We start from the raw sequence: 21677 nt of genomic DNA, 5'->3' as shown, positions 1-21677 counted from the left end.
TCAACGACACTTGGGCATGTGGCTGAGTGTCTCTCAGGCCAGGCTCCAGAGTCACTGAAGAGTCACTTGAATTGGGAAGAGGTCATTTACACATGGGTAAGAGAGCCACAGTCCTACCTGCATCTACAGAGTGACACCAGCCAGTTAAAAAGGACCTTTCACAATCATACTCTGGGGGAAATGAAATTTCATGTTGGAAATTTGGTGAGATTATGTGGATTTAATACATTTCAAAATTCCTCTCTCTGTTTACAAGTTCTCCTAGGCATCTCCTCAGGATATTAATCATGATTTTAAAAAAATACAGACTTAGCTATCTGTATTCAATTTTATCCTTCATTTTTCTTTATCTTAATATTCCCATTCTTTCCTATAGGAAGTTAGGTCCATCAGAGAAACTAAAAGGGATGCTTTAGAACCCCCTGAATTTCCTTAAATAGAAATATTATAATCATCCCAGGCTTGGAGAGGCAGGACAATGTGCACCTCTGTCTTCACTTCTAGTCCTTCCTGTCAACTGGAAGTTCCAGAACCAGACAAGGAAACCTTACACTGAGTCAAAGAAGCCGGACAGACTGATGTTAGGAAAACGTCACCTATGATTTGTAGTTTTGCAAATCAGCCATGAATTACTGAGAGTGTCTCAGCCATGTGATTCATGCCACGTAGATTCCCTAAAGAGCTTGCGACTGGAGAGGCTGAGGAGGCTGAGGCAGGAGGTTTAAGGCCAGCTTAAGGCCAGCCTCAGCAACTTATCAAGGTCCTGTCTCAAAATAAAACTGAAAAAGGGCTGGGGATGTAGCTCAGTGTAAAGTGCCCCTCGGTTCCAGTACGGTGGGTGGGTGGGGCCTAAGAATCACGAGGTTGTCAGCATTTCTGATTGACATTTCTGATTGCAGTCCACTACCCTCCAGGGCTCTTCTGTTTTCTCCCAGTTCCTCAAACTGACCTCTCTCTCAAACTCTAAAATCTTTCTCCCTCCCCATTAGGAGTCCACATTCCTGAAGTGTTGTGTTTCCAGTCTGGTGACCGTTCATCTGATTAGCTGCTAAAACAACCGTGGGGTGCATGTGAGAGGTGCAGGCTGTTGGGATCCAGAGGGCTTCCAGGTCCCACTTTCCTGCAGCCCCCAGACCTCATTAGCTGCCCTCACCCCCCAACACCCATTCCCTCCCCACTCTGTCAGACACAGGCAAATACAGGAAGCTGGCATTGCAAAACTCACGTCTCCCTCTTTGCTTTTAACATTGAAATCAAGCTGTCCTGAGTAGCCAAAGGAAATGCTCTGCTAGAGTATGGAGCCTTGAACACTGGAAATTGAGACCATAGTTCAACATCTGTCGGGGCTTTTCTTAAAGCAAAGTCTTCATTCCAAAATGCCTAAGTTGCTGAGGCTGGCCTTCCACTCTACCTCCAGCCTCTACCATGGCACAGTATGCTTCAAATGCCACCATCTTTTCCAGGAAGGCTTTCTTCTATGATCCCTACCACTCGTTTTCCCAATTGCACCTGGAACATGGTTCTGGAATCATAAAAGATATTTCTGTGCATACAGTTACTAGCATAGTTACTGAAGAAGTGGTTCAGGTTTTGTACCCAAAACTAAATTATGGACTGAATTTGGAGGTGTGCCCTTAAGCAGTGCCAGTTAAGAACTTTCTGGACCATGAGGACAGCTGCTGGGGCTATCCGGATGACCAATGAGTGAGCCATCTTGTTCTACAAACTTACTTCCATGTGCCATTTCTGAACATGGGCTGGACACTCCAGGAGGAGCCGAAGATGTTGAAAGACTTGGAGAAGCAGTCATTGTAGATCAAGCCCGTGTAGATGGAGAAGATGCCCATGAGTAGGATCAGATAGCGCCCGTTGAAGAAGGTGTTCCAGATCTGGCCCCAGAGAGACAGAAAGAACATTTATCAGTGGACTCCACTGCAGATCTCAGAGAGGAGAGTGTTATCAGAAGTCTCCAGCATCACTAGTCTGGGGGTCCCATGGAGGGGACCATGTGACCAAGGCAGACACAAATAATCCAACGAGGAAAAGCACACATGCCCTGGTTTTCCTGAACTTACATGGGTGGATCAGAAAGTCCTAGGCTTGGGGATGTGGTAGAGCTTGGCCTAGCATGTGCAAGGCCTGAGTTCCATCCCCAGCACTGCAGACATGAAGAAAAGAAGTTTCTAGACTGGTATTTTTTAACATGGAAATAAAAATATACAAGCTTCATACTCTTTCTTCCAGTGTCTACTTAGAAAGTGAACTGAAGCACAAGCCAAGGCCTCAACTCTAAGGAAGGGACTTGAAACTGGCTGTTGCCTCGGGTCCTTATAGAACACAGCACTGAGCTGGCCTCTGAGGGCTGCCTGTTCATGGCAAGTCAAATCTACACTCATCTGGGGTCTTGTGTCATGAGGCTGTCTAACTCACTGTGAGGAGGAGACCCCTTTCCCGTAGCACTGCTTGAAGTGTGTCGCTCATTCCAAGAAGTACCGAAGTGTAACACTGCAACTTGAGTTGTTTACTGTAGAAAATGACATCTGTTAAGCTGGTCATGGAAAACTGTTGGTCACAGGTTGACCTTGCCCACTGACCTTGCTTATGATTAACTCATAATGACCTCCCTCACCAGCTAGCTTTAATTGACTCAACCCATGATAAGAGTTTGCAGCTATTTTCATAATTCGGCTTGGTCAGATGTATCTCCATGAACACAAAGCCATTTACTGGTTAGCTGATAAACTTTGAACCAGTGCAGCCCCTGAGTTGCTTCAATCTTTGGAACACTGTAAAGGGACCTTGTAGGAAGCACAGAAACCTCAAACATGAATGAAGCCAAGCCTCAGTATTCAGGATTTCTCAGGGTCTCCTAAGAGTTCTGGCCACAGGCTTATAGAAAAAGGGTCTTCCATGAACAGATGCTTATGATATTTTATGTTAGAAAAAGAAGTTACAAATTATATGCACTTCTTGATGCTAATTTTTGAAAATCATATATTTGTGGATAATTACACACACAAAAGATGGAAAGACAGCCAAAAACATAGATTGTGATTTTTCTGAAGGTGGTTAGATTGTTGTATTTTCCTAGTTTTTACATAAACATGTAATGATTTTATAATCAGAGAAAAGAAAATAATGCTAGAAAAAAAATTGAAGGGGGCTGGGGCTAAAGCTCAGTGATAAAAAGCTTTCCTAGTGTCAAACTATGGAAAAAAAAATACTGAATGAGCTACACCAAATCATCCAAAGGATTGTTCTTTGCAGGGAGTTTTATGTTGATTTTTTCCTTATTTTCTCTTTGCCTCTCTTCCTTATTTTTAATGAGCACATGTTATTCCTAAGGTGGGAACATGTTTTAACACTGCCTTGAGGAGACAGGTGAGACACCTGCTGGGCAGACACCCACCTCGTTGCTGCTCTTCTGGGACAGCAAGCGCTGCTCGTTGAGGACCATCCAGAGGGCTGCCAGCAGCATCACAATCCCATGCCCACAGTCTCCAAACATCACAGCGAACAGGAAGGGGAATGTGATGATGGTGTAGGGGGCTGCAGGGGGTGGGGGTGAGACCACAAGAGCCTGAAGCCTCTGATTGTCCTTTGGGCCCCTCCAAGCAAAGAGTTCTCCACACTCCACATCCGGGTTTCCCCACGTCTTAGTGACGGTCTTCCCTCCCCATCCCCACCCACAACACTTGCTTGGCTCCCAAATGCACGAGCTCATCCATGATCAGGGATTCTTATTCCCCAATTTTCAGATGCACTGTCCTAGAGAGGTTAGGTGACCTGCCCAGGATCACAAAGTTTGAGGGGATTTAAAACCAGTTTTCCATCTCCTAAGAGTTCTGGCCACAGGCCAGAACTGTCAGAAGTGTCTTCTGTATTCTTTCCACCACCATCAGGGACTCTCAATCCATGAGGCCCTGTGCTATGGTCTGAGGCTGGAGAAAGGCAGCACCATGCCCTGTTTGCATTAAAGGCATCTGGTCTACCCCTCCATTCTACCAACCAGGCTGCAAAGATTCCACAGCATAAGGCATAAGAACCTCATCTACTTTGCACTCTCTCTTTCCTACATGATCACTAGAGATGACCCAGGTTGAACAGGTGAAGGAAACAGGAACTGAATTCAGTTGCCCAGTGAGGCTGCACTTCAAGGAGAACAGGTGCAGACAGACAACAAATCGCCAATTGGCACTTAGGGAAGACAAGACTGGGCATGAGGACACCACATAAGATTTTAGGGATGTCACAGTTTTAGCTGATTCTCCTCCTAGGTCCCCTGAGAAAGCATCTTAACCAATTTTAACTTTCAAGCTGTCCTGCTATGCAGCACATCTGGTCTTTACCTGGGTTTATCTCCCGGTAACTGCCCACACCATATGCATCGACAATGTTCTGGAAGCCAGCTGTGAATTTATTGGTCCTGTTAAAGGTGGGAGGGGCTGTTTTAGATTGCACTTCGGTCATGATGGGGACCATGGAGGAGCCACTTAGTTCCTGCAAAAAGAACATGTGACCCATGTGAGGAAGTGAGCCTGGGGCCAGGGCCAGTAGACCCCGTGTGACCCTGGGACACCTCTTGACCTCTCTGAGAATCATGACCTCATCTTCCCAATACTTACCTAATTCATTTTACACAGAGCTGTCTGGAGAGCGAAGTCCCACCTGAATCTCTGACGATCTCCATTCCCTCCTCCTGCTAACCAACGCCCACCTCGTGCCTCAGGTCCAGCTCTCTATGCTTCCCCTTCCCTTCACCTCCTCCCTCAAGAGCTCATCCACTTTGCTGAATGAACCCATCTCCTCCAAATGGCTCTAACCCTCCCCAAAATCTCAATTCTCTTCTAATGGCCTGCTTAGGCTTGCTAACTCCAATGTCTCCCCAACTTCACCAAATACAGGAGCATAAAACTGAACTCCTTCGCTTGTCCCAGGCTAGGTCCTCCTGCCCCTCTGCTCCTTCCTCAGAGCCTCCAGTCTCCCAGATTCCTGAAACTGTGCAATTGTGGGACTCGTCCCTTCTGATCCAATCGGCCAGTCCACTAATCAAAACTTGCTATTCCCCCCTTCACTACCCCTGCTCTCTGGCGTCTGCATCTTTTAAATGGCATTTGTCCTAATGCCCACCCTATAGCATTGTTAGAGGACTGAGGTTGAGAACTGAGCACTCACGTGTTAAGTCCCACTAAGTGGGCACATGGTAAGTGTCCTTGGGGCTTGAAGTGGTTGGAATTCTCACAGCCAGTGTGTGTGTGTGTGTTGGGGGGGGGGGGTATTGTATTGTGACATTATCTGATTACAGTGCATATCATCAACTCCTGGATGGCAAGAACTGAAGCCTCCTTTTCCTGTTTTTTGTCTTTCTTCTTATACATACTCTCTGCAGCCGACCTGCTGCCTGGTGCAGGTGACAAATGTTTACTGATGACAGGATGGTACCGCCATGTGCTCTCCCTATACACTTTTCCTTCCGATCTTCTACCCACCTAAGGCCTTCCACTCCTGTCTCAGAGGACTGAAGAAACTGCGACCCAGCCCTAAGCTGGGTGCAGTGGTGCATGCCTGGGTCCCAGGTACTTGGGAAGCTACGAAGGATGACTTGAGCCCAGGGGTTTGCCAGACGGGGCAATGTGGCAAGACCCCATCTCAAGACCTCATCCATTCCTGCCCCACCTCCAAAAAAAGCCAGTCCTAAGAGGCCCTATAGGAAGGTTAACTCCTTCATATCAGAATGACTTTGTTCCATTCAGACCCCAACACTGGGACACCACATCCCTGGTGGCCCCACTGTCTTTGCACTGCAGTGAGGTGTTTCTAAAAGGCAAACTGGATCATGTCACTACAGCAGGAGAATAAAATCAGGCCCCTCAAATGGCTGTGAGGTCCTTGGGATCTGCCCTGAGCCTCTCCTGAGCCCCTGACCCCTCTTTAAACCTGCTGCAGCTGCCTCCAGGAGGCCTCCCCGGCTCCCCATCCCCCTGACCTGCTCTCTGACCTGTCCACCTTGGTCCAGCTCATGCACCCCTTCCTCCATCCCACTGTGGGGAAATGCCATTTTCAAACTCTACCTGAGCAGTTTGGGGATTATGATGTGGAGACATAGTTGGGTTTGGGGTTAAAAGAAACACTCCTTACATCCAAATCCTGCCTTCCGGGTCTGGCTCTGTGAGCAAGTTACTACTAGGCTCTGTGCCTCTGTTTCCTCATCTGTGCAAAGGGGAAGAACACAGCTCCTACCTCCTCATCCATTCCCACCACAAATCCTTTACCTTTAGAGGTCTGGCCTAAAAGCTCTGCCTCCCACCTGCCCCTGTGGCATCTCAGGAAGTCTGCTCCAATGCCACCTGCTCAGAGGGTTCTCTGGCAACAGACACCATGATCTCCGCCTGCTGTCACCAGATATGCCACCTACCTTGAAGGAGAGGCTCCCACCCAACTAGTTCCCTTATCAGCCACACAAGCTGCCCCCACCCAGTCCCCAACGCCATGGGCTTCACCTCCTCACTACCACATAAGCTTATTCAAGTGAGGCAATAATCACATCTTCCAGCAAAACCAAAGGTCACCTCACCCTCTGGTCACTACCAAGCCTGCCTCTGCAGGCCCCCTGGTTCCCTCTGCTCCCAAGTGCACGTCCAAGTGCAACCTTCAGGTGGGCCTGCCTGGCAGGTATTGTCCTTCTCACCTGGGCTCTGAGAATGTGTGACCATCAGTCTCATCTGTCCAGTGTTGGGGGCCATGTATCAGGCCAACATGTAGGATTTAGGGAAGGGGACCCCTCCTTCATCATAGTGGATAGGGGAGCCCAACAAGCCCCGACTGTCTCTATTGCCCTCCTGCTTGATTTCCAGCTCACCGCTCACTACTGCCTGAAATCACATTCTTGTGGGCATGGACACTGCCCATCTCCCTTTCTAGAATGCCCCAGGGGCAGAGCTATGGTCTGCCCATGTGGCCCTAGATCAGTTCCCAATGCTCAGTGCATGACTAAGATTTGAATGCGAGAGCGATGAGAATAAAATGCTTGGTGCTTAGCACAGCTGCCGGACACCACAGGCAATCTGTTCCCTTCAGCTCTTGTCAAAGGATGCTTGGTTATTTGTCTCTCCAGCTACACTGTCACCTCACAAGCTAACAGATGGTAGCTGCAGTTGTACTGTGGTATCTGCAGTCACAGCTCGCAGAGTGACAGGCACATTCGTGCTCAATATATACTTGCTGAAGATCAAAGAAATGTTGCATACTTGTCAAACCCTTGGAGCAGGAGAGGGGAGTTTCTCTCATGCACCCTAACACTGGGTTAAGACCTGAAAATACAAAGATGGAGACCAACCAACCACGAAGTCACCTGCAAAGCTCAGAGGGCTGACAACCTCCAAGAGCCCCACGAAGGGACTGATGAGACGGATGTGACTCATCTGCCCCCTCCCAGCTCTCGTGCCACTCACCATGCCTTGCTCCAACGCCTTCTTGATGCGTCCAGCATCTGCCACTGGGAACCAGATCTCAGCGATGACGCACTGCTGGGTGACATCAATGTTGCACATGTTCAGGATGTGGTAAACGGCCTTCATCTTCTGTACCTTGGTGACCCAGGAGTGCCAGTTGGCAGCTGCTTCCTGCAGCAGGCGCTGGCGGTGAGATTCCGTTTGTGTGATGACCTAGGCAAAAGACAACACGCAGAGAGACAGGAACATACATGGAGGCATTTGACACGGGTGGGAGGTCCATCAGCCACCATGGCTTCCCATGTCCTGGGCTCCTTCCATGTCAGAGGAAGGAGCTCATCTGGACTTTACCTGTCACCACGAATTTATCCCCTATAGAGGCTACACCCCTGGGGCGAAGACCAAATTTTCCATTTCTTCTAAAGTCCACGGTCCTATTATTGTGGGTTGAATTGTGTCCCTCCCCCAGGAAGAAAAAAGATGAAGTCCTAAAGTATAATCTTATTTGGAATAAGATTATGGACACATAACGGCGATAAGATGAGGTCATATTCAATTAAGATGAGCACTGCATCCATGAGCCAAGGAACTCCAAGGGTTGCCGAAACCACCAGAAGCTAGAAGAGGCAAGGAAGGACCCTCTCTTGGTGACTTCAGAGGGCGCACAGCCCTGCAGACACCTTGAGTTTGGACTTCTGGTTCTGTTGTTTTAAGCCACCCAGTTTACAGTAAGTTGTTGTAGCAGCCCTAAAAATTAAGACACGCTGTGATACATAATCCCTCTAAGAAGTGACAAGTTATTAATGTATGAAGGACTGAATGGATGATTTGTCCCACACAAGATGTATTTAATGAAATTAATTGTAATTCAATGAATAGGTGATCTTTTCAATAACCTTTACAGGTGGCTACTATAGTATTCTGTAAAAGGTACATCATGGATGTAAGATTAATGATAGCCGTCAGGCCCACTGAGGTGTCTTGAAGGGTCACTCAGCAGAATGAAGCACCCTGGTCACAGGACTTCCAGGAGACAAAGCCGCTCCAGCAGATAAAACTGGCCTAAACCTTAAAATGGAGCTCACTCTTTCAAGAACAGCTCATGTTCCCTCTATGAAAGAAACACCTGGTGACAGACCTGGACTCAATACTGGTATAAGACAGGGATAGGACTCGCCAAACTCTGAGAACGGCCTCCAGGCAGAGAACCCCCTGCTCCACCGGTCATCTGGCCCCCTCATCTTCCTGGCTGTGCTACCCGCCTGCTGTTGGGATCCTCTTGTAAGAGCACCCCCAGAGTGAACCGCCTGGGTGGCTAAGACTCACTCCGCGTCCTGATTAAACAGAAGACAGAAGTCACTGCTGGGGAAACTGACCAACTTGGGCCACCAAAATCCGTGAACACAGAGGCTGCCCAAGCCACGCTGACCTGGGCGTCGCAAGCATCGTGTCCTTCCCCTTCTCCCCGTTACAGCCTTCGTGAGCTCTACCAGGAGCATTCAGGGAAAAGGACTTCAAGCGGGATTACTTGAGGGAAACATCTGTGACAGTGACAATGAAGGAATAGAGGATTAAAGAAATTCAACACGGATTTTCTGGGAGGGTAAAGGAGCCTCCTGGCCCTAGTGTTTGCAAATGCAGACACCGCAAATTCCTAAACCCACCCATGGAGGATCTCACATTGTGCTGGCCTATGGTCACCGCAGGCAGGTAGTAAAATTTAAATGTAATTAAATAAAAAATAACCATTCAGTTCCTCCCTGGCACTAGCCACATTTCAGGTGCTCAATAGCCACATGTGGCCAGTGACTACAGCACTGGACATTGCCAGCTACAGAACATTTGCATTACACAGAGTTCAACTCGACGGTGCTGGTCTAGAATATTCCATCAGATGGAATATTCCAGGTGACTTTAGTGGGCACACTCAAAGCCACTGTGACGGATGAGTGTTCCCATCACAGAAGCCCTCGGTGTCACCGTGAATGATGACACACTCTCAAGGAAATGAATTGGAGACATACGAGTATTCCCATGGCAAAACCAGATGCACTGTTTTTACAGACTTAGTTGGTCGGCTTAATTCAGTACGGGTCAAACTGGTTGTTCAACGTAGTAAGTTGGTTAGTTGGATCCTAGATTCCATCTAGGCTGAGGCAGGAAATAAAGGGTTCCTTTGATCAGATTAAGGTAGGCTCCTGAAGGCTGGCTAGGGCTGTGGCTGGGAGCTGGGCGAAGCATTGCTGACAGGCAGTATCATCACCTCGGCTTATTGAACAGTTTTTTAATTGTGCAATTTTCTCCAGCCACAGGCAGAAGAGTGCAGCAAACATTCCAGCCAGCCTTCCAGGCAGGGCCTAGGGATAGGACTCTGAGGGAAAAGACAGAGGCAGCCCCAACCAGCTCACCCAGGAACCCCTCACTCACTGTGATGAGATCTTCCAGCTGCACGTTGATCCCATCCAACATCTCTCTGCGCTCTGCAGCATGTTCTGGGCAGGGGTATATGGTGGCTCGAAACCTGTGTTCAATACATTCCAAGGATGTGTGGAGGTGGGTTAGTGCTGCAGAGCACTCTGCAATCCCTTTTCTGCAAGGCCATTGTTGGCCCACACGAGTCAGATGGCCACCCTCTCCTACGACAACAGCTTCCTCTTTGGCAGTCCCAGAAATTGAACTGTGGTTCTGTTACATGAATGAACTTCATTCAAACCACAAAACCTGTGAGCTATTATGGAAATCACATTGTGGGCTTGAGCCCCCTCTGTTAGGTAGGAGTTCAGGGACACCAAGATGGCAGAGACAGAACATTAGAAAGAAGCCGCTGGAGGACAGGACAGGAAAAGAGTCCCATCCCTATTTACAATAAATCCCATTACCATGACACTGAGAACATCACCGTGACAATTCCCACCACAGGTTCAAATTTTAAAATAACCAATGAAGGTAAAGTGGGCAATATTCTAATCACTATTATAAGGTAACTGATGGGAAAAATGGGGTAAGGTCTTCAATCAGGTCCCATAGGGAACAGAAGCTCCACAGTCCAGGCTACAAGATCTCAATTTCCAACACTGGAGCCTTGAGCCTGTCTCTCTCAGCCAGCCACTCGTTCTGCCCAACAGAGGACTATCTACACCTTTCAGTAAAACTGTACTCTGTTACGTCTGTGTGTCTTGCTCAAGTCTTTGTTCAGGACACCAAGGACCTGGACTTTGATGGGACATCTCAATGGTAACACTTCTCCCCTTCAGGATCTCGTGTATTATTGTCTGGGTAGTTTCTGACTCTAAGGGGCTGCATACAGGACAAGTCTGCAAAATCAGCAACAACTTAGCCATGTAGTTTGCTATCTTTCTCTTTTTTTTTTTTTTTTTTTTTTTTTTTTTGGTACTAGAGATTAACTTAGGGATGCTCTACCACTCAGCTACATCCCCAACCTTATAAATTTTCATTTTGAGACAGGGTCTCTCTAAGTTTCCCAGGCTAACCTCAATCTTGCAATCCTCCTGCCTCAGCCTCATGAGTGGCTGGGATTACAGGTGTACACTACCTGGCTTGTCTTATTACTTAGCAGCAGAAATGAGATATACCACATACCAAGGAATAAAGTGGAATGGTTAACATGTCTATTCTTAGTTACCTTTAAATGTTATTCAAGTTCTCTCTGTTCATATTCCCACAACTATAAAAGTCAGCTGCATTTTTAACACCACCATGTTAAATGTCATTCTAAACCCTACTGACCTCAAAGGAGCCCCAACCATGTACGTTCTGCATGACATATGTCCACCTGATCCTGACCCCAGTCACCGATGAAAGAATCATTAGCAATTTCTCTTACCCATCACAGATCTTCTTGACTTTCTGTCTGAGCTGCTCTCCTTGGTAAAATATGATGAATATATTCTTCTTAATTTCTTCTTTCTGGAAAATCAGAACAAATTTTCTTAAAGACCTTAAAGTAATAACCTCACTATTTGCTACACCAACGGGACCACACTTGGGCTTTGAATTCTGCTCTAAGCCCTCTACCTAAGAGATGGGATCACAAAAAAGAAAACATCCAGAAAGGGCATGATGAGGATACTGCGAGGCATACGAGGAAAACATCCAACATCAACCCACGTACACCTGCACTTCAGGGATGAGTGTGTTTGATATTTAACAAAAGGAAAGCTGTGTTTAGTTTTCAACTCACACATTTGCTTGCTGTGCACGCTTGGGAATATTGTTTAAATTGCTTCATCAAGTCCAAGTTGGACAATTCACAGAAAAGAAGAATATGCATTCCACAGCATTTATGAAATCATTCAACTCTTACAGCAAAGAAATATGAACTGAATAAGTTTGCTCTCTCACTCTTAATTAACTTAAGGGAACAAAGGAAAAGTTACAAAACCCACTGTGGAAAAAGTGACGGCAAACCCAAGGAACTCACCACATACCACTCAGGGCACTGAGTCAGGTAGTGCCCCAGGGAGAGGTACTTGTCAGGACCCTTCAAGTGTGACAAGAATGGCCCTGCCCTTGGGGCTGGGGTTGTGGCTCAATGGTAGAGTGCTTGCCTAGCACATGTGAGGCACTGGGTTCGATCCTCAGCACCACATAAAAATAAATAAATAAAATTTAAAAAAAGAATGGCCATGCCCTTTAAGCCAGTATCCTATCTTCCTTAAATTCATGTTACAGAATAAATTCAAAAGAAAATAAAAACCCACATGCATAAAGTTGCTCATCATAGTATCTATATTCTGGAGAAAATTTGAAAATGAAGTGTTCAAAATTAGAAAGTTAATATCACATCAACTCAATGGAAATGTTAGGCATCTATTAAAATAGCCTCAAAATAAGTCCTCTTTTGGGCATTGTTTATGGGAGCAAGGGAGGAGTGGTGTGGGGTTTCTGAGCTGCCTACTTTACATTAGGTCCAAAGTAATAGCCTTCACCCATGGATGCTACCTTGGTCTTTTTCTGAATGTCTCATTTCCTGACCCACCAGAACCAGGGATTTCACGTCATGAAATCCATTGGGGAGCTGGGGCTGTGGCTCAGTGGTAGAGCGCTCGCCTAGCATGTGCGAGGTCCTGGGTTCAATCCTCAGCACCACATAAAAATAAGTAAATAAAATAAAGGCATGTGTCCAACTACACCTAAAAAACAAATTAAAAAAAAAAGGGGGGGGGGGCTGGGGATGTGGCTCAAGCGGTAGTGCGCTCGCCTGGCATGTGTGTGGCCCGGGTTCGATCCTCAGCACCACATACAAACAAAGATGTTGTGTCCGCCAAAAACTGAGAAATAAATATTGAAACTCTCTCTCTCTCTCTCTCTCTCTCTCTCTCTCTCTCTCTCTCTCTCTAAAAAAAAAAAAGAAAGAAAGAAAGAAATCCATTGGGTGGCCTTCAATGTGGTCATCTTTTTCCAGATTCCAGATGTTTTTAAGTACTGTCTGTACTACCATGACATTACATTATGGCCAAGCATGGTAGTGCATAATCCCAGCTACTCAGGAGGTTGGGGTAAGAGGATCATAAGTTCAAGGTTAGCCTGGGCAGTTTAGTGAGGCCCTAAGCAACTTAGCAAGTCTCTGTCTCAAAAAATACAAGGGTCTGAGGATGTATCTTGGTGGTAAAGAGTCCCTGGGTTCTATCCCCAGTACCACAAACAAAAATAAAATAAAAAAAAAACATCATTATGAAAAACGATGATTCAACGTCAAATTTGAAAATAATCTATAGAAATTACGGGTAATGATATCAAGAATTTTTCTCATATTACCTAAACTGAAGAGGGAAAGAGGAATCATTTCCATGTATAACAACCATATAAAATCATACCTGCTTATGGCTACAGTCTAGAGAAAAATAGTACAAGAAGAGACTAAGAATAAAGACATTATAGTGCTTTTTAAATGCTTTGTGTTTGTGTTTCCTTCTTATTTTAAATTTCATTTATTTTAATCATGAGAGAGTTTTGTTGTTGTTATTCTTTTTTTTTTTTTTTCTTCCTTTGTGGCACTGGGGGTTGAACCCAGGGGTGCTCCAGGGGAGCCACATCCCTACATTCCCAGCCCTTTCTATTTTTTATTTTGAGATAGGGTCTGGCTAAGTTGCTGAGACTGGCCTGGGACTTATTGTCCTCCTGCCTCAGCCTCTTGAGTTGTTCTTTATCAAATAAAACTGTAAATTAATTCTTTTAGCCTCTAATCTGGAAACGATTACACTCTTTTAGAGACAAGCTCAGTTTCTTGAACTAAAGAGTGAGTGGATTTCAACACTCAGTGGAAGGGTGGAGGAATCAATACCCCATGGGAATTAACCCTATGTGACGCTCTCAGGGAAGAAGCCCCTAGAAGCCCGTCTTGCTGAAGCCTGTGGCAGTGGACCAGTACCCCGTGAGCATCTTCTGGGAGGCTGTAAGAGCTGCAGGCACCAAGGCTCAGCCCCAGCCCCACTGAGTCAGCGTCTGCATTTTAACAAGATCCCAGGTCACTTCTATGTGACCTGGATCTATGTTCATGGGCACACTGAAGTTTGAGAAACTGACCTAAATAGCTTCTTGGTGCTTTGTGATTAAGATACAGCTGCCACTCACGTAATGCTGGTACAGCTAAGTTTCTGGAGACAAGATAGGTACACGACTTGGAGAAAGGAATCAACTTTCTTTTAACAAGAAGGTGTTAACAAGACTCAGTCCTAGAGTGACCCCTCAAACATATAGAAAAAGGGCAAAAAGAGGAGATAGGAGAAAGAAAGTTCTGTGAGGTGCTAGTCTCACAGAACTAAAGACTCAATGTTTTGAGAGCCAGACTCTCATGACACGGTTCCAGGAATCTCAGCGGAGGCTTCCTGAAGCCCGGGCCTCCCACCGTGACGGGATCCTCCAGAGGCGTGTCCATCTCACTGAACTTCAAGTAGATGTTGCCCCGGCAGATGCGCCACAGCAGCCTCTCGAAGGAAGCCATCCTCTCCCTGTTAATCACTCCAGCCGTGAACCTGGGCAGCAGAAGAGGAGACATTACTGGGGCCCAGAGAGCAGGCTCTATGGCACAACTGCAGAAGGATGGCCCACCTGGCTCTGTAGGCTGGAGGTGTCTTCATACAGCTGGGGTCAGGGATCACAAGGCCAGCCCACATCCCAGCCCCAACTACCCAAGTCCCTTTGGACCTTCTGTTCTCTTTGATATTTTGAGGTGCTTTTTAAAAAAAAAAAAAATTATCCCAATACTCCATATTTACTTATTCCAATTAAAAATGTGATAGAATATTCAATATAGCATTGCAGCTCCTGGAAATAAGTGTTCAATAATGGTCTCTGTGCATTTTTACCAAAAACTTTTAATGTGTTAAGATGGAAACAAAAGATAAGGTACTGAGAATGAGATTGATCTAATGATGTTATGTGCATGTCCAAATGAATTCTACTATTATGTATAATTATAATGCATCAATTATAAAAAAAATTAAAGAAGGAAATACACATTGATTTTTATATATCTCTGTTTTTTCTCATCATTCAGATATTTAACAATTGCTGACACAAACTTCTAATACGATATTCAAAGTGGTGACTTTCACTGGTTTATCAGTTTAAACATATATTGATCCCAAATTACCACTGGATCAAAAAAAATCATTTTTTACAGTGCTGAGGGTGGAACCCAAGGCCTTGTGCACGTTAAGACAAGTACACCAAGCTACACCCCCAGCTCCAAATGTTTTCAGTAATTATTTATTCCTTTCACTTCAAATTCAATTCCTAGTGCCTCAAAAAGCAGGCCCTCAATAACTAGTTGAATAAAATATTAGAAATCCCAAACCCACAATGTTCAGGAATATCTTAAAATTCATCAATTTCACTTAGACACTGAATGAAATCCCCCCATTTTGCTTTTTGTTGGTTTTTTTTTTTTTTTTAATATTCTTTTAGATGTTGATGGACCTTTACTTTATTCATTTATTTATATGCAGTGCTAAGAATCAAACCCAGTGCCTCACACATGCTAGGCAAGTTCTCTACCACTGAGCCACAACCCCAGCCTGAAATCCCCCCATGTTGAATCTCCATGTATTTTTGTCAGTGTCATACATAATATGGCTACTAACTGGAAATGACTTGACTGGATAACTCTATCATTTCTAAAATTACATTTAAAAACTCAAACTCCAAATGCACGTTACCCAAGTGCCATTTAAAGATAAAGAAAAAACGTATACCCCCTAACCCAGGGCCAAACCCAACGAAGAGTTGAGGAGATCTTTCTGGGCTTGATCCCCAGGCTTTCCCCACAAGAGCTATCCATGCGTGGCACTCCCTGCGCTGAAGGACAAGAGCACGGCCATGACACAGAGGGAGCCCTCACTACCTCCACCCCAGCCACTGGCACCATGACCCTGGGGTCTGCTGCTTGTGGAGGCCTTGCATCCACAGGTAGCAGTGACCACTCCAGTGGCTCTTTGTTCCTTCATTTATTCCCTCAAACACTCAAGGAAACCCATGACTCAGGACCTAGAGTTACACTGACCCCAACTTTCCAGCCACGAATGCAGGTACAGTTCTCAACTCCAGGAGACCGGAAGTGTCTTCAATAAAGAAATCTTCGGCTAAATTGGTTTCCGTCTGAAATCCAAAGCACCACTGACATTGAAATGCACTGGTATCTTAGGGGCACCCACATTTTAAGGTTTTGTCTGTTTTTAAAGGAGTTTTAATTTTCCACAAGATGATTAACAGAATTAAACAGCAGAGTGCTCCTTGCCAGACCAAAAATCGTCCCCAGTCTCTCTCTGCGAAAACCCCAAATCTGCCCAAACTAACTGTCCTTCTGCTCGACTTTCCCTTCTGTCAGAGCCATTTTGGGTACATTCTCTTCCCCTTCACTGATGATCTGGCCATAGGACAGAAACAAGGGGTTTTATTCATGTTCCAAATCAACCAGCTTTCAAATTTTGAGAAAATTCGAGGTTTTAATTAAATGGGCCCTTTAATGAACACCGCCACCCCAACAACAAAAAAAAAAGACCTCAAAGAAGTCCTGGGTTTTCTTCAGGAGGTATTTGAGTTCTGTCAGTTCTAGGAAGCTTTTCTTCAAAGCCTGCTGGTTCTGGTTGGCTTCTTGCAATTCTCCTTCCAATTTTTCTAGAATAGTCTATGCAGGAGGGAAACAGAAGGTAAGCCAGACAGAAAGCACTATGATACTCCTACTCTACCCACACCGATAACTGAAACCAAAGAGGGGTTCAGTGCACCCTAACACAGCTGGAAGCTGGGTGACCTTTCCAGCCACAAACTCTCTGTTCTTGCAGAACCTGAGCTGGAACCGTCCACTCGCTCTCCAGGGTTCCCTTATCAATGGGAAGGAAAGGAGGACACTCTTCAGGGAGGGAGGCACCTTCATGGGGAAGCCCAGGCATCCTTCCCTCCTCTATAACACTAGACAGGGAAGACAGAGGGGATTTACATGTTGAGAATTCCCTCTGCCCCAAATTAACTGTAATGATGGATTAAATATAGGAAGAAAAATTTGTATCACCTCCGAGTCACCTCCTGTTCCAAGTGAGAATCTGGAGAGCCAGGTACAAGCAAGTGGGAAAAGGAAACAGAGAAAGGTGGGCACAGACGATGAGACAGTAACAAGCAAAAAAAAAAAAAAAAACCTTCTTTAGAAAAAGGGGACACAAAAAGATGAGGCTTGTGATAAAATCTAATATTAAGATAAATCACCAACAAAATCAGAACACAAAACCCTATGTCATGAAATCATTTTTATAGAGCAGTATGAAAAAAGATTTTAAAGTTTGTTTTGTTTTTCTGGTGGTGCTAGGAATTAAACCCAGGGCCTTATGCATGGTAGGAAAGTGTTCTGTCACTGAGCTACATCTGTGTGTGTGTGTGTGTGTGTGTGTGTGTGTGTGTGTGTGTGTTTGTTTTCTCTTTTGAATATTCAGAGATAAATGAAGTTATTGATTTCACTAAAAAAATAAATAGCCAGGTATGGTGAAGCATGCCTACAATCCCAGCAGCTTAAGAGGCTGAAGCAGCAGGATCACGAGTTCAAAGCCAGCCTCAGCAACTTAGAGAGGCCTTAAGCAACTCAGTGAGACGCTGTCTCTAAATAAAATATAAAAAGGGTTAGAGATGTGACATAGTTAAGCACCCCTGTGTTCAATCCCAGGTTAAATAAATAAATAAGAAATTCTTATTCCTTATTAAACAACAACAATGTTGTTCTTATTAAGAACAACAATGTCTTAATATTAAAAGAACAGGTAGATACAGAAAAATAACTTTTGGAAATACTGAAAATGAAAAATACAGCTATTGGCATTCAAAACTCAATAAGATCAACTCTATATCTGGTACAGTTTGTGAATGTAATACTGAGGTTTAATAATATATAGATATGAAAGGCCATTTATCCAAATGTCCATCAACAATACAATGGATGAAGTACATTATATTCAAAGAAGATATTTTATAGTAGTGAAGATGAATTAATTTCAAGAACAAGAACCAATATGGATCTCTGGGGCACTATGAAGGCAGTGCTAAGAGGAAAGTTTATTGTATTAAAATCATTCATTAAAAAAATAAAAAGTGAAAAAATAAATGACCTAACATTACAACTCAAAGCCCTAGAAAAAGAACAAATCAACACCAAAATCAATAGAAGATGGGAAATAATTAAAATCAGAGCTGAAATCAATGAAACTGAAACAAAAGAAACAGTTGAAAATACTGACAAAACGAAAAATTGGTTCTTTGAAAAAATAAATAAAATTGATAAACACTTAGCCATGCTAAAGAAGAGAAGGAGAGAGAAACTCTCTTAATTACTAAATTACTAAAATCTGTGATGAAAAAGGAAATATCATAACGGACACTACAGCAATACAGAAAATAATCAGAAACTATTTTGAAAATTTATACTCCAATAAAATAGGAAATATTGAAGTCATTGACAAATTTCTAGAGTCATATGATTTACCCAAACTGAATCAGGAGGCTAATACACAAGTTAAACAGATCAATTTCAAGCAATGAAATAGAAGACACCATCAAAAGCCTATCAACCAAGAAAAGCCCAGAACCAGATAGATTCACAGCTGAGTTCTTCAAAGAAAAACTAATACCTATAGTCCTCAAATTATTCCATGAAATAGAAAAAGAGGAAACAACTCATTCTATGAGGCCAACATTACCCTGATTCCAAAACCAGAAAAAAGACAAATCAAGGAAAGAAAACTTCAGACCAATATCTCTAATGAACAAATGCAAAAATTCTCAATAAAATTCTGGCAAATCGAATACAAAAACATATTAAGACGATAGTGCACATCCATCAAGTGGGGTATCCTAGGGATGCAAGGTTGATTCAACATCCAGAAATCAATAAATGTAATTTGTCACATCAATAGATTTAAGGATAAGAATCATATGATCATCTCAATAGAAGCAGAAAAAGCATTTAACGAAATACAGCACAACTTCATATTCAAAACACTAGAAAAACTAGGGATAATAGGAACATATCTCAACACTGTAAGCTATCTTTGCTAAACCCAAGGCCAACATCACTTTAAAGAGAGAAAAACTGAAAGCATTCCCTTTAAAAACTGGAACAAGACAGGGATGCCCTCCTTCACCATTTCTATTTAACATAGTCCTTGAAACTCTAGCCAGAGCAATTAGACAGATGAAAGAAATTAAAGGGGTACAAATAGAAAAAGAAAGAACACAAACTATCGCTATTTGCTGACAACATTGTTGTATCCTTAGAGGATCTGAAAAATTCCACCAGAAAACTTCTAAAACTAATAAATGAATTCAGCAAAGTGCAGGATATAAAATCAACAGCCATAAATCAAATGCATTTCTGTACCTCAGTGACAAATCCTGAAAGAGAAATTAGGAAAACTACCCCATTTGCAATAACCTCAAAAAAAAAAAAAAAATTGGGAATCAACTTAATGAAAGAGGTGAAAGACCTCTACAATAAAAATCTGGCAAATCGAATACAAAAACATATTTAAAAAGATAGTGCACCACAATAATGTGGGGTTCATCCCAGGGATGCAATAAATACAGTTATCTCATATTAGACAAAGGTGCCAGAAACATATATTGGAGAAAAGAGAGCCTCTTCAACAAATGATGCTGGGAAAACTGGAAATTCATATGCAGCAAAATGAAACTAAACCCCTCTCGCCATGCACAAAACTCAACTCAAAGTGGATCAAGGACTTAGGAATGACATCAGAGACCTTATGCCTAATAGAAGAAAAAACAGACCCAAATCTTCATCATGTGGGATTAGGCCCCGATTTCCTTAACAAGGCTCCTAAAGCACAAGAAATAAAATCAAGAATCAATATGTGGGATGAATTCAAACTAAAAAGCTTCTTCTCAGCAAAAGAAACAATCAGTGAGGTAAAGAGAGAGCCTACAGAATGGGAGCAAATCTTAACCACACGCACATGAGATAGAGCACTAATCTCTAGAAATATATAACGAACTCAAAAATCTTAAGATCAAAAAAAAATAACCCAATCAATAAATGGACTGAGGAACTGAACAGACACTTCTCTGAAGAAGATATACAATCAATCAACAAAGATATGAAAAAAATGTTCAACATCCCTAGCCATTAGAGAAATGCAAATCAAAACTACTCTATGATTTCATTCTCATTTCAGTCAGGATGGTAGTTATTAAGAATAGAAGCAACAATAAGTGTTGGCAAGGTTGTGGGGGGGGGGGGGGAAAGGCACACTCTTACATTGCTGGTGGGACTGCAAATTGGTGCAACCACTCTGGAAAGCAGTATGGAGATTCCTTAGAAAACTTGGAATGGAACCACCCTTTGACCCAGCTACTCCACTCCTCAGTTTATACCCAAAGGACTTAAAAACAGCATACTACAGGGACACATACTACAGTCAAGCTATACAACAGTCAGCTGTCTGACAAAACCACAAAGGATGGGAAGTGAGGTAGCAACAGATTTTGAGAAAGTGTTATGAAACCAAGTCTTGGAATGTCCATGGGAAAATCTCCTGGGAACTTGTCTTGAAAGGTTAGATATAACTGTGAATCCACAGCTTTCAAGCCAAGGGTTTTAAGCCAAATGCAGGGAGGGAGTGGTAATCACAATAAATGGAAACAGACCAAGGTCACCTCCTAAAAAGATATTATCATTTCAGATTTTTAAAAATCCGCCCAAGGGAAACCCTTACCAAAAAGATAAAAGTAAACAATAAAAAAGGATATCCATGTAAGGTAAGCTCTCCTCTTCCCCACCCCCCACAAGAGCACATTAATATCGGACAATAGGGAATATTTTAAAGTTGAAATGGTGAAACTTAGATCTGCATGCCTGGGCAGAGTTGGAGAAGTTTTTACAGAAAAGAGAACTCAACCAATCAGCTCATACTGAATTCAGTTGGATGGATGTTTTTTCTCAAGCTCCTATCTAAAACACGGCCATCTCAATTTGCAATTGAAAATGCCTGCTACCAGCTTACCAAGATCAAGAAAGTCCTTGTGCTTATCAAGCTTCGGCGCAACAGCATAGAATGACAGCCACAACTGTTTGAAAAGATGATTGGAACATTCCTCCCTTTTCCAAGCTCCTATCTAAAACACAGGCTGTGTAAGGCTGGACCATCTTCACAAACATCAATTAAAACCACACATCACAACAGATTTTGTGAGACACCAACTCATATCATTAAGTCAAGAATCGAAGAAGAAATCTGCAAACACTGCCACTCTTCTCACTAAAGGCTTTTATCTTGGAAAATGCAGTTAATTTTTCATCTTAACTATGTTAATAAATGATAAGGTATTGATTTTAGATGAATGAATTTTATCTTGTTTCCTATTTTAGGTCCTCATACAGTAAATATCAGTAACTATAATCTGCATTAATTATTTAATTAATTGGAATCCTCAATCAGAGTTGAGTGTAAAGATGCCTGAGACCAAGAAACTTGAGAACCACTGAATTAGAAGATCATGAGATGTCATATTGATTAGAAGTTCTTAAAAGAATGGAATTTTCATGCTTTGGCAAAGCTGGAGAAGGCTTTGTAGAAGAAGAGGAGATGAAGAGGGGTTGGCGGTGCATGGGAAGGGCACCCTGGGCCTGGGGCACAGCATGATCAACAGCTTGGAGTTGAGAAATGGGTACAAGGTGAGCAGAGAATCACGGGACAAGTTCATTGA

At 43.6% G+C, this 21677-nt stretch overlaps 1 protein-coding gene across 1 annotated transcript in view; it reads right to left on the bottom strand.

Moving 5' to 3' along the window:
* Atp6v0a4 (ATPase H+ transporting V0 subunit a4) overlaps positions 1 to 21677 on the bottom strand; it is a 56325-nt gene that overhangs the window by 18642 nt on the left and 16006 nt on the right. Inside the window, exons 5-13 of the mRNA XM_027952207.2 lie at positions 16474 to 16599; positions 15976 to 16070; positions 14320 to 14446; positions 11296 to 11378; positions 9879 to 9972; positions 7452 to 7664; positions 4350 to 4500; positions 3410 to 3549; positions 1732 to 1889 (exon numbers count right to left, since the gene is read on the bottom strand). Of these exons, the coding sequence (XP_027808008.2) occupies positions 1732 to 1889; positions 3410 to 3549; positions 4350 to 4500; positions 7452 to 7664; positions 9879 to 9972; positions 11296 to 11378; positions 14320 to 14446; positions 15976 to 16070; positions 16474 to 16599 (1187 nt within the window). The remainder of the gene's footprint in view (positions 1 to 1731; positions 1890 to 3409; positions 3550 to 4349; positions 4501 to 7451; positions 7665 to 9878; positions 9973 to 11295; positions 11379 to 14319; positions 14447 to 15975; positions 16071 to 16473; positions 16600 to 21677) is intronic.

The sequence above is a fragment of the Marmota flaviventris genome, chromosome 1 (genome assembly GCF_047511675.1).
Source record: "Marmota flaviventris isolate mMarFla1 chromosome 1, mMarFla1.hap1, whole genome shotgun sequence".
NCBI classification, from domain to species: domain Eukaryota; kingdom Metazoa; phylum Chordata; class Mammalia; order Rodentia; family Sciuridae; genus Marmota; species Marmota flaviventris.
The sequence above is the reverse complement of the archived record's forward strand: the minus strand, read 5'-3'. Positions and strand labels throughout refer to the sequence as shown.